At 41.8% G+C, this 14,034-nt stretch overlaps 1 protein-coding gene across 3 annotated transcripts in view; it reads right to left on the bottom strand.

Annotated features, from left to right (window-relative positions):
• srgap1 (SLIT-ROBO Rho GTPase activating protein 1) overlaps positions 1-14,034 on the bottom strand; it is a 139,664-nt gene that overhangs the window by 57,134 nt on the left and 68,496 nt on the right. For all 3 annotated transcript variants that reach the window (XM_003221179.4, XM_062982553.1, XM_062982554.1), the window contains 2 exons: positions 11,745-11,940; positions 7,911-8,073 (listed from right to left, as the gene is read on the bottom strand). In XM_003221179.4, the coding sequence (XP_003221227.2) occupies positions 7,911-8,073; positions 11,745-11,940 (359 nt within the window). The remainder of the gene's footprint in view (positions 1-7,910; positions 8,074-11,744; positions 11,941-14,034) is intronic.

The following is a 14,034-nucleotide window of genomic DNA, read 5'->3' as shown; positions in this document are numbered from 1 at the left end:
GAGCTCTTGGGCGCCGGAGGAGGAAGGTCGGAAAGGGCCACTCCCGAGCCGGACGCTGAGTTCCACCGGCTGGCGGCCCTGGCGTCATCCACCGCTTATGCCCAGCCAAATGGGGTAACCCAGAGGCGCGGAGTGGTGCGGGGAGATAGCACCGGAGGAGAGGAAGGTTCACCTTCCCCAGGCCCGCAAAAGATGGTGTTTCTGGAGGAGAGGATGTCGGCGATGGAGACCACCCTGGCAGTGATGTCGAGGGCGATGGAGCGCCTGGCGGTTTTGGCGGAGCCGGAGCGAGGAAGGGAACTTCGGGCTAGCTCAATGTGGGACGTGAGCATGGGAAGCAGCCAGGGCTTTGCAGACCTCCCAGCACCGAAGGGAAGGGAAATGCGAAAGGAGCCCGGTGCCCGGCCCAAGATCCAAACGAGCCTGACGCGGGTGGAGGAGAGTGACGACGAAGGGGAAAAGCCTCCGAGAATCCCGGCTACGCTCCCAACTGAGACCCTGGTGCCCCTGGCGAATGCCGGGCGTGGCACAGGACAAAGGGAAGCAGCAGCGGGGCCCACTGGCCCGCAAGGGGGCTTGCGACGGGCGGAGAATTGGGGATTGCCACCACAGGGACCCCTACCGAGACGAGAGGAACTAAGGATCGAGTTTGGGGGAGAGTCCTCTGAACTGGATTTTTTCCTGACCACGGTGAGGGGCTATATGGAGGACAATGCTCACACTTTTAGAACGGAATCCAGCCGGGTACGGGCCATTGGTGCAGTGTTGAAGAGGGGAGCGGCCAGCTGGTACGTTCAACTACACGCGCGGCGCGACCCATGTCTGGGGTCACTCCGACGCTTTATGGGGGCCCTGGAGACCCGTTTCCGAGATCCACTGGAGCAGATCCGGGCGAGGGAGGGGTTGAAGACCGTCTCCCAGGGGCAGAGGTCGGTATCTGAGTATGCGGAGGAGTTCCAATGCCTCGCTGAAAAGGTGCCGGAATGGTCTGCAGTGACAAAGATAGAACTCTTCAAAGAGGGGCTCAGGCGGGAGATCCTCTCCTGGGCGGTGCATCGTGATGAGCCTGACACACTGCGCGGATGGATTCAGCTGGCGGGGCGCATCGAGACATCGCTGGCCCAGGCGAGGAGGCACCGAGGAGGGCTACAGCAGCGGCCGCAGATGAAAGAGGGGAGCCGGAAGGAGGGATCAACCCCAGCCGGGAGGAGAACGGAGCCGACAGGGAACGTGAGCACCAGCAGGAGGGGCTGCTTCGTGTGCGGCCGTTTGGGCCACAGGGCTGCCGAGTGCTGGCAGAGAAAAGGGGAAGGCGGAGGCCCGCCCAAACCAAGAGCCGTGGCAGGGAAACGCGCCGAGGAAGAACCACCGATGAGGCACCACTCGGGGGGGTTGGTAAGTCAGGACAAAGCCATGATAGTGGTCCCCATTCAGCTGGAAAGTGGCAGCAAACAAGCAACCTGCAAAGCATTTGTGGATTGTGGATGTTCCAGGAACATCATCTCCCCTGAATTAGCCGAGGGATTGGGATGCGAAAGAACGAACCTAGAATCCCCAATAGCTTTTTCGCAGTTGGACGGATCCACAGCATCGGGATCATTAGCTAAGTACAGTGCCGAAGATGTAAAGTGTAAGATAGGGAGTTGGGAAGGAAAGGTGTCATTTGTGATATCACAAATAGCCAGCTATAATGTTATACTAGGCATGCCATGGCTGGGGCAGGCCAACCCGCAAATCAACTGGGAGGATAAGAGCATGATCTTCAGGATGAAGTTGGAAGGAGGGAGCCAGGAAGTGGAGAGGGAGCCGGGGAAAAGGGGGGAGGAAGACTCTATCAGGATAGCAGAACTGGCAGATAAATTACCCCCAGAGTATCGGGATTTTGTGGACGTATTTGATGAGAAGGAAGCAGACAGTTTCCCACCGAAGCGGAGAGTTGAAGTGAAGATAGAGCTAGTCCCAGGAGCAGAGCTTCCTAAGGCAAAAATATACCCAATGTCGGCTAGGGAAAAGGAGGAACTGAGAAAATACATTGATAAAAACCTAGCGAGGGGTTTCATAGAGCCTTCAAATTCCCCTCTAGGGGCGCCTGTGTTGTTCAGGCGCAAAAAGGACCAAACGCTGAGGCTCTGCATTGACTACAGGGGCCTGAATGCAATCAGTTCTGTAAATAAATACCCCCTACCTTTAGTGAAGGACTTGATCGCCCAGTTATCGGAGGGACAGATATTCACTAAATTGGACTTAATTGAAGCGTACCATAAATTGCAGATTAAACCAGAGGACAGGTGGAAGACGGCCTTCTCCTGTGCATTCGGATTATTCAATTATCGTGTGCTCCCTTTCGGTTTGTGCGGCGGAGGCGCCGCGTTCATGCAATTAATCAACGAAGTGTTGCATCCATTGTTGTACAAGGGAGTCTTTGTTTTTTTAGATGACATATTGTTAGTATCTCGGACTAAGGAGCAACACATAGAACTAGTCAGGGAAGTCCTGCAAAAGTTGAGAGAAGCAAAACTGTATGCGAAGCTTGCCAAGTGCGAGTTCAATAAAGACCAGATAGACTTTCTGGGGTATAGGATTTCCTCCCAGGGAGTGGCGATGGACCCTGCGAAGGTAGAAGACGTGAGGGGGTGGGAAGCCCCCAAAACACGGAAGCAGCTGCAATCCTTCCTAGGGTTCGCAAACTTCTATAGAACATTTATCAAGGACTTTGCGCACCTCACTTTGCCATTAACGGATTTGTTAAAGACTAAAGGCAGGGGAGAAACAGCCAAAGTGAAGGCCCCAGGGGCCAAACTGACCTGGACAATAGAATGCCAGGAAGCTTTCGAAGCCCTTAAAAAGCGTTTTACTGAGGAGCCTGTCCTACAGCACCCTGATATGTCTAAAGCCTTTGTATTACATTGCGATGCGTCAGACCGGGCATATGGGGCAGTTCTGCTACAGAAAGACGAGGGGGGGAACCTGAAGCCATGTGGCTATCTGTCAAAAAAGTTTAGCGATACAGAAAAAAACTGGCCGATTTGGGAGAGAGAAGCCTTAGCGATTCTAAAAGCACTAGAGTGCTGGAGACACTTTCTGGAAGGAAGTGGAACACCGTTTGAGGTGTGGACTGACCATAGAAATTTACAGTATCTAAGATCCCCTCGTAAACTATCAGCGAAGCAAATTAGATGGGCCCAATATTTCAGCCGTTTTGATTTCAGACTCAGATTCTTCCAGGGGAAACATAACATACTCGCTGACGCTCTCTCTCGGATGCCTCAGCACGGGGGAGGAATTCAGGAATCTGAAGGGAGTATTTTTCTTGATAAGCAATGGGGCCTGGCAGTACTAACTCGAGCACAAGCGGCCAAAGAAAACAAACGTACTGCCATTTCCACGGGGGGAGGAGAAATATGGGAGGAAGAGTTGAAGCGAGCGTATGGAATGGACAAATGGTTACAAACTAACAAAGAAAAGGGAGAATTGTGTGGGGATTTGGTGTTTGTAAATAAGAAATTGTATATTCCTGAATGTTTAAGACGAGAAATGTTAAGGAAGTACCATGATAACAAGGGTGCGGGTCATCTAGGCCCCACCAGGACTATTAAACTGTTGGCCAAACAATGCTGGTGGCCCGGAATGAGGAAAGACGCCAGGGGGTACGTCACGCAGTGTGAATTATGTGCAGAGGGAAAAACACCACCGGGGAAGCCCCAGGGGCTATTGCAGAAGGTGGTGGAGCCCATGAGGCCATGGGAATGCGTAGCCATGGATTTTGTAGGCGAACTACCCCCCAGCAGAGGCCACAGATACATTTGGACAATATTGGACCTATTCTCAAAACAGGCACACTTTGTGGCCCTGCCAAAACTCCCTTCAGCTGAAAAACTTGCTGATTTGTATGTGAAGCATGTATATCGCCTACATGGGTGTCCCGACAAGATAATTAGTGACCGGGGAGTCCAATTTACTGCAAAATTTTGGGGAAAATTCTTACAGCTGTTAGGAGCAGAAAGGAACCTGAGCTCGGCCTTTCATCCCGCGACCAACGGGGGGGTCGAACGTACCCAACAGACACTGTGCCAATTCTTAAGGATGTACACCAATTATAGACAGGATGATTGGGCGGACCTTCTTCCGTTTGCTGAGATGGCTTTTAACGGGGCCGTACATTCGGCCACAGGTCGTGCCCCATTCGAAATAGTATACGGACAGGAGGTGGCACCTTTCCCCAGGCTACCCGAGTGGAAGGAAGGGGAGGGCCAGACCGACGAGGAATGGCCGGCCAAAATCAAGCAAGGGTGGCAAACCGTGGTAGAGGCATTGCGGGAAACACAAAAGAAGTACAAGCTCTTTGCGGATCGTAGGCGCCGAGAGGGGGACAAATTGGGCGAAGGAGATCTGGTTTGGCTGAGCACAAAAAACCTGAAATTGGGGTTCCCATCCAAGAAATTGGCTCCACGCTATATAGGGCCATTCAGGGTAGCAAAAAGAATAAACGAAGTGACCTATGAGCTGAGGCTACCAAAGGACCTAGGAAAGGTACACCCGGTATTCCATTGCAGCCTGTTAAAAAAGTATAAAGGAACTCTGGACAGCGGAGAACAATAGTTGTGTTTAATCTTTTCCTTCCAGGACGAAGGGGAGGAGGACGCCATGTCAGAACCCTGCTACTAGAGCCTGGATGTGGCTCTGAGTTTCAGGGTCACTGACATTGATAAGACACCTGCGTCCCAGGACTCGGAGGAGAAACGGCTGCTGGACTTGGCGGGGAATTTGCGCGGGGTTTTACTGAGCGGGAAGAGACTGTTCAAATGAGGGGGAGGGTATATAAAGGAGGGTTGGCCGGAGCCTCCCATTCTTGGCTTTTCTGATGTTCATGTTTCCTACAGTAAAAGTTCCTGGTGATACCACAGAGAGTCTCGTGTGTTCATTCAGGAGCGGCTGTGGTGAGCTGACACATGTGTATATATATATCTGGAGTTACACATAAAAAATTACCTGTTCTGACTTACAAACAAATTAAATTTAAGAACAAACCTACAGAACCTATCTTCTTCATAGTTTGGGGATTGCCTGTATAGCATATCTACATAAAAGGACATTGCATGAGATTCAGAGGGCTCGCTTTCAAATAAATCTGCACAGGATTGCAGCCCTAAACTGATTGTTGTGATTGTTACTGGTACTATTGAATAGATGTTCAAAATCCTTTTAGAAACTTCAGATAATTTACAAGACAAGGAATTAATAGATTTATGGTGATGACAGATGGCACAGGGAATATAAGTTTGACTTCTCCACAGAGCAATTTACATGCAGCTCAACTGAGAGCACTGAAAGGTTTTTAAAGGCTCGTTCTCTGACAGCTGGACAGAGGCAGGAAAGCCCAGTGGGAATGCCCAACCGGTGCTTGGTCTGTCATCTTCTAGAAAGCCAAAAATATCTTTGAAAACTAGGTTATGGTTAAATGAGTGATGGACATACCATCATCTAAAAATACTTCAGCTCACAGAGAAAACAGAATAATATAAAAGCCCACCAAATGATTCAGCACTGGTAGGCACGGAAGCCTGCAATACAGAGGTTGCTCTGACCTTGCAGTATGTTTTGCAATAAACAAAATTAATAGCTAACTACTGTGTCTTGTATAATCACAGCTCAGAAATGCATCAAAGGGGTTAGGTGTAACACTATCCACACTTTTCTTCTTTTTGGTATGTGAAAGGAGAAAGGTATAAGGGGCATTATACCTACAGACCTGCACATCTCTTTCATGCAAAGTTGTAATGGAGTACACGGCTTAGGGTCTATTGTCATAATCACACTTTTAGACTATTTTGCTGTGACACAGTATGCTTCCCATCACGATATTGTGATTAATGGGATATAACATCTAAGATGGATTAGGATAACAACAAAAGAAAAAAATCTAAATGTATTCAGCTGTATAAAATGCCATCAGTCTGTATGCCCCTTGAATAAGGAATATCCACAAGTATTGTGCATATACATTAGAATATCAACCATCTCTCTCTGATTGATTCAAACATAAACATGCTCTGTTTAAGTTGCTAGAGTAATACAGGTATATAAGGATGAAAAATATCATTGTAGGAGAAATGGCAGTACTTTTCACCTTAATAACAATGGAAAAAAATGGCCACACAATGCAGCTACCCTTTGGCTTTTTACATGAATACAAATCCATAAATGAGGCCCAAACCAGACATATATGTGTTTGTTAACACACACTTGCCAGTTTGGCAGTAAAGTAGGGTGTTGCTGTCTACTTTAATGAAGAGGCTAGGAGTTAAATATCCTTGTCTACTCCATTCATTGCTTAAAAATATACCACCTCCAACAATAGACTGAATTCTATTGTCAATTCTGACTAAAGTAGAACTACTGAATCAATGGGATTTACCTATGGGTTAACTCTTCATTTCAACCATTAATTTGGGGATCATCTACATGTGCTAGGAGCCCTGGTGGCGAAGTGCGCGAAAGCACTGAGCTGGAGACCGAAAGGTCCCAGGTTCAAACCCCGGGAGCGGGGGGAGCGGCCGCTGTTAGCTCCAGCTCCTGCCAACCTAGCAGTTCAAAAACATGCCAATGTGAGTAGATCAATAGGTATCGCTTCGGCGGGAAGGTAACAGCGCTCCATGCAGTCATGCCGGCCACATGACCTTGGAGGTGTCTACGGACAACGCCGGCTCTTCGGCTTAGAAATGGAGATGAGCACCAACCCCCAGAGTCAAACATGACTGGACTTAACGTCAGGGGAAACCTTTACCTTTTACCTACATGTGCTACAAATGCTGATGCTGATCTGGAGTGGGGTACTTGGGTCACCATTGCTGAAGTCTACACAGCCAGTAACTGAGCTAGCTCAGGGGCTGGTGGGTGTCTGCACTATGTGGCACTAAGCTGGCCAGGCAGTCAAATAGTGTCTGCACAGCCTAGTGTCCCTAGAATCTGTGAGGTGCCACTGGACCACCATCCTTACTTTCTCCATATTGATCTGGTTTTAGCAGTTACCACTGGGCTCAGAACTAGTAGTGGCCGTCACTTGGTACATGTAGAGACACTAGCCAAAGCAAAAAAGCAAAAAACCATTTCCTCCTTTCTCCCCCTCCCTTCTCTTATCGCTACATCGCTCTGGTTAGCATCATTACAGGTACCTAGCGACAACCACCTGCAGTTTTGTGATTGATGGGAAATGCCATCCCCTGTCCCCAGAGAGAGTGAGATAGTTGTGCAAACAGCTGCATTGCTTCCAAATAGGAAGTAGCCTAGCTTTTCAAACTTCCCTACAACCTTTTTAAAAATGGGACAAAGCTACATTAAGGTGAATGGGCCCCATGCATCGAGTGGATGCACCCCTGCACAGAATAATATGGCCCATGTAGATGAGCCTCAGTTAAGACTGATCAACAGAATATCAGTCATTGATTTACAGTCAAGTTGATGTGTCCTTGTATAGCAAATGAGTGTGTCTGGATGGTCATGAACATAATCCAAAGTGATTTTACAATGCATATTACTCTTTTATTTACTGTTATGGGTAATAAAACAAACTTCTAATTAAGCTGATGCTGGTATATGGAAAAATAGTATTGCTTCAAACTTTTTCTCTAATTTTTTCAAGTTTCAAACTTTCTTTCAAGAAATATGTATTAAAAGAACATGAATTAAATGTATAAAGCATTTTCATTTTCTTGAACTTAATATTTTTCATAAATAAAAGCTCATTTATCATTCTTATATTTAGAAATAAGATTCTGAAACCTCCATCACAAAAATCACTTTCTTCTCTACATTGATGGAAACAAATATTATGAGGCAGTACTTAGTAATATGCTGAATATCTGGTAGAATTTTCATTTGAATAAAACATTGGCAAAATCACAATTTAGTACCTTTTTGAACATCCTGGTGGAATCCTCACTTATCTGCATAAAGCGCATGATGACATTGTTCAGGTAAATATCACTCAGAGTTGCATGATCTTTGCTTTCCCGTCTCACTTGGTTGAGTAGTAAATACCAACAATTTACTGGAGATAGCAGATTCTGGTCTTTTCTAGTAAGAACAGATATTTTACATAATTAGTGATAGCTGCAGATATGTTATCAGTTTAAACAAGAACATAGCCACAAAAATATTGTTGCTTAAGCAATTAGGGAATAACATATTGGAGGGAACATTCAGAATTTTATTAATTAATTCTTAACACACTTTAAGTACCATTTCATGCTCAAAACTATGATGATTCAAGAACAAATTTAATCTTTTCCATCCATACTTAAAGGTGTTGGGATTCTAAGCCACTTAATGGTTATAGATCCTATCAGGAAAGCACATTTTTTTTAATTAACAGAGTGCATAAACATGTTAGCCATAAAATAAAATTAAATATGTTTCATTTTTAGGATAATCCATAACCTTTGACATGTCAATCTCCATTCATCAACGTCATTTATATCACTGCAGGAAGTCAGCAAACAATACATAATAAGGTCATGTCCAGATGGCATGCTTTAGTTTTCCCCACATAGACCTACAGCCTGCAGCTGGAAATATGGGAAGTAACTTAAAGACAGGACATCCCCACTCTCTTTTGTGGGAAGCTCGTCATTTAGACCAGGAAAATCATTCTTTGGAAGGTACAAAAGACTGTAAAAAGCAGATTGTTTTGTGCATGTGCATTCCCAAATGGAAAGCATAGCTATCTTCTGGTTCCCAATTATTTTTGTATGTTACAGAACTATTATAAAAATAATACTTGCTTTATGCAAATGATGCTGTTTAAATTTGTACCGTTATTTTGTGTACATAACATACTCAAGTTTCTAGAGTATTAGATAGCAAACATGAGTTATTTCAGCTTCAGATCCTTCTTTAATTTTAAACTCAAATACATAATCTTAAAGCATTCACCCTCTCCTCCTTTACTTTCTAGCATTTTTCAATGTTACAACCTTGAACTGAAATGGATTTAATTGGTATTGTCAGCACAAGATGTACATAAGATATTCAACACTGTGAAGTGCCAAATAGCTTTATTGTAGCACAAAAGATAAGTAAACCAAATTGGCTTTTGATTTCATAAATACTATGTATAAAAAAACAAAAGGAAAAAATGAAACAACAAAACAGATAACCACTAAAACAAGAACCATTCATATGACTTCTTGGCCGTGGCCCCCAGATTCTGGAACTCCATCCCCAGGGAGAATAGGTTAGCTCCCTCTCTATCCTCCTTCAGGAAACAACTAAAGACCTGGATGTTTCAGTTGGTCTTTGGTGAGACAGTCATTAGATAATCAGCCCCAGATGGTATTATAATTCTATCCTGTATTTTAGTAGGTCCTTATCATTTATGCAATTTAATTCATCATTTTATTCTTGCATTGCTGCTTCAGTTTCTCCACCTATGTAGATGATAGAACTGGGCCTGGTGGTTGACTGATATTAACTGTTATAATATTCTCATTTTACATTGTATTACTATTTTTATCTTTTTATACTGTGAATTTTGTTTATGTTGTTGTTTATTTTGTTCAATTGTGTTGTTCAGGCTTTTGCCCCATGTAAACTGCCCCGAGTCCCTGCAGGGAGATGGTGGTGGGGTATAAATAAAGTATTATTATTATTATTATTATTATTATTATTATTATTATTATTATTATTATTATTATATTTGTGTGTGTCTGGACTTTGAAAAGACACCTTTGTTTCTTGAACAACACTTCTCTCTGGCATATAGATTAAAAAAAACTTTGGTTTAAGGGCACCCTTGAAACCAGGTTGTGAAACTGTTTCAAGTCCAAAATTGGAGTTACTCATTAAAAAAATACATTTATGTCTAAAAAACATAAGAGTATGTTTGAGATATATGTCATATTGAACTTGATTCTTGTGTGAATAGAACTGAGATATGCTTTGAAATGTAATAGTCTTCTGCTACCTTTCATGGCTATGATAAGTAATTTGGCATGTTTATATACTTCTATTAAAGTTCAATATCTGAGTTGATATGTCTTCAGTATATGTATAATCTTAGTCTTGTCTCAGGATTTATTAAGCTTCATTGTGTTGACTGACAGCATATGGTTCATTGCAGCTACACCAGAAGGTTAACTATATAAATAAAAGCTCTCTGCTTCAGTCTCAGGTTATGACATGTGAGAGGTTTATTGTTGTATGAAGAATCTCAAGACTGATAGCTTGGTGGCCTTTCAATCAAAAGTTTGATATGTTGTGTTGTGCATAACTATGTTTTAATAAATATTTTAGATTCTCACTCTTAGGAATGAGGACTTTATGAAATAAGTAACATTTATATTGCTCACTGAACTGTGAAATGTTGAGACCTGTCATTTTCCTATACTGTACCTTATTCATAGTATTAATTATCAGGATACTGTTGTTGATATTCATACTTAGTTGACCATCACTTATATAGGTTTATATCATTCTTGTATTAAACATTTTTATATACAGTCAGTCCTCCACATTTATGGGTTTGACTTTTGAAGGACTGATTATTTGTGAATTTTATTAATACCCTATATTCTCATATAATAAGTTGAGAAATTTTAGTGAAAAAATAAACCTCAAAAATCTAAGTTGACTTTCCACAGGCCAATTTTTCATTTTAACCCTTATCAAAAAGGAAACCATCCCTTCTCTAAATAGCATGGCAAAAGGAAAGGAGCTTGTCCATTTTGGGAGAACCTAAAAGAGGCACCGGCCCACTCTATTCTCTTCATCATATTGACAATTTGGCCTTTTAAAATGCCTGGGTGGAAAAGTGGTGGTGGCCAGGGATGGTTGGTCCCGAAGCAGCATTGGTGCTTTCCTATCACTTCGGAATGACCCTCGACTTATCCATGGGTCTTAACAAAGTCCATAATTTTGGTCCCCAAACCTGCTCTTGATTTATACATGAGTTTATATGGCATTCCTCTCTAGGAATTTCTAGGTCCTCCAGCACAACTCTATGATCAGCTCTACTCTAGAGCAGAGTTTCTTAAACTTTTCCACTCAGGACCCCCTTTGGCCAAATAATTTTTTACATGATTCCAGGTATGGATATAAAATAAGTGTAAAAACCAACATTTACTGATAATAAATCAGCATTAGCAAGTTTTGTGAAACAGACTGTTTTTCCCTTTTTATGAAATACAGCTGAAGTATCTGCAGAGTCCACTGTTAACACTGCACATTGTTACTAACTAATTCATGTAATTTTCTAAAACAGCCACTAGGCGACATTCAGGGGGGAAAAAGGGACCCCAGCATTGAGCTAAGGGGACCTGATTTGGGGTTGGGTCCCAGAATTTAAGAAGCAGTGTGCTAGAGGACTTAGAGAGTCCTAGAGAGAGAGCATTTCTCTAGCCATTTGTAGGTTCTCTAGAGCGATTGTATGTTCAACTTCCACAAAGAGTCGTACTGGAAAACCCACAAATGCCTTGAGAGGTGTTCTCTCAGGTGAAAATAAAGGATTTGTTTACTTTCATGGGAGACCTCTGCCTCTAACCCCAGCAAATGTGGAAGGGCTACAATATAAAACAACTCATTGTAAGTACATATCTGGTAAGATCAGGGGTGGACAAACCAATGATTTTTTTGGTTGCTGAATTTATTTTGGATTGTTTCAACTTTATAAGCTTTATTATTCTTCCATTCCTTTGGATTGGATGGACATGCAAACTAAACCACTGATTATATAAAAAACTTAGACTTACTTGTATTGTTGGTGGTCTTTTGTACTTCTTGTTTTTGCCATGAATCTTTCTGCTAATTTTTCTAGATTGCGAGAATATTCTGTTTCTATTTCTGCCTTTTTACGGAAGAAATCTTGCAGATCTTGAAGAAGTTGCACCCTCATTTCAGTCTGCTGCTCCAGACATTTCTGTTGCTCTATTAATTGAGCTCGAATCTCTAGAAGAAGAAACACAAAAAAGTTACTACAAAAAGGTGATGAATTCATAAAGATAAAATAATGTTCCCCCTGAAAAATATCTCAAAATCAAATCATCCTCATAGTTATGAAAATCTAGTTGTTAACAGACTCTAGGCAAACATATATACATTCGAATCTCGCTTATCCAACCTTCACTCATCCAACATTTTGTATTATCCAATGCAATCTGCCTTTTAGTAGTCAATGTTTTTGTAGTGAATGTTTTCAATACATTGCGATGTTTTGGTGCTACATTCGTAAATACAGTAATTACTACATAACTTTACTGTGTATTGAACTCCTTTTTCTGTCGATTTGTTGTAAAAAATAATGTTTTGGTGCTTAATTTGTAAAATCATAATGTAATTTGAGGTTTAATATATTTTTCCTTAATCCCTCCTTATTATCCAACATTTTCACTTATCCAACATTCTGTCTGCCCATTTATGTTGGATAAGCGAGACTCTAATGTATCTTGAAGGAGTTCCACTCCTTATCAACTAAATCTCAGAACTATTTCAGGGTGACAGTTTCAATATCTAAAGTTGACCAGTTTAATTATTGTATAGTGTTTTCACTTCTTGTTGGTTTTAAAAGAAAATGTAGCAAATTCTTTTGACGCTAATTGTAGAAAATGAAAAAATAATCATTTACTTTATATCATGTTTTCTTATTATTGTGATTTAGAAATGGTTCATGGTACAAACTAAAGGGCAGGGTAAAAATTTAAAAAGATATGGTAAGTAGCTTAAGAACTGCAATTTAAGTGTTCTTAAAATTGTAGGGCAAAGTTAATTGTGACTTATACAAAGGCTAAATTAGATGTTTAAACAGACTTGCTTCTGCATCCCCCCCTCCCAATTCACTTCGCTACATCATAAAACACAAATAACATATGACACAATGTCATTGCACAGCACATTTCTCTGACTCACATCATTTGCAGAGGTCAAGAAAACATATAATGCAATGATATGCTGTATTCCATTTGTGTTAAGTGTTACAAAAGAAAGAAGACACGGAATTGTGGTATTTCTGTTAAAACATCCAGTTTTGCCTTGAAGTGAATTACCCTCTTTATCTAGAATGAAAAGTAAAGGCACATATTTTCCACTTTCCCCACTAGAATTACTCATCAGCTGGCACAAACATTTTAGCATTTGGTAACTTTTATTTAAAGCTCATATTTCTGTTATGGTAGAGAGTGTTAAGTAATTCTCTGATTATGAGAGCATCTTAGGGAAACAATTCAGAGTGTCTTTGCCATAGTTCATATTTAGTTCTCATATCTTTTCAAACACCAGTGAAACACAACAGATGTAAATTTAGCAGAACAGAAACTATGACTCCAAGTTCTAAACATTCACATTCCTTTCACCTCATTTTTCTTTTATAACACAAATTCATGATCTTCCACAAAGAAAAGGTATTTGGCATAACACAAAAGCTAACATAATATAAATATAACATAATGATGAACCAATGTAATCGTTAATTGTGAACATCTGAAATATAAACAAGAATTAAGCAACAACAAACCAAACCCTATGTTTCTATAATGCTGTATTCCAGAAAAGAACAGTTGTGTTAATCTACAGCAACAAGATTTTTCGAAAAATGGTATAGGACTTTTCATTGCTACTAAACAGAACAAACATTTCCAGGTAAGCCTGAATAGGAAAGTAGTCCCATTAGATCAGGGGTAAGCAACTATCACAGGTTAGGTGTCTTTATTGACCCCACAGAACCTACCCCTCTTTGGAAATCCAGGGATAACAAAAACACAGTGAAATTCCCCCAACATGATAGGGCTCTTTAGGGAGCAAAAGTATTTTTCAAAATATGAGGGAATCTCAGGGGTCACAAAAACTGCTCTGTTCCCATGTTGTCCTAGGCTGCACTTTACCCACACCTGTGTTAGATTCATGCTAGCAATTACTGAAGGGATAGATATGCTTAGAAAGACTAATTGTGTGTGTGTGTGTGTTATATGTGTATGCATGTACTTCACTCCAGATCCTATTTGGGTAGCATGACAAAATATAGTTCTGCAAACTAAAAAAGATTGGATG

This window comes from Anolis carolinensis, chromosome 5 (assembly GCF_035594765.1).
Source record: "Anolis carolinensis isolate JA03-04 chromosome 5, rAnoCar3.1.pri, whole genome shotgun sequence".
NCBI classification, from domain to species: domain Eukaryota; kingdom Metazoa; phylum Chordata; class Lepidosauria; order Squamata; family Dactyloidae; genus Anolis; species Anolis carolinensis.
This window is presented reverse-complemented; position numbering and strand designations above follow the sequence as displayed.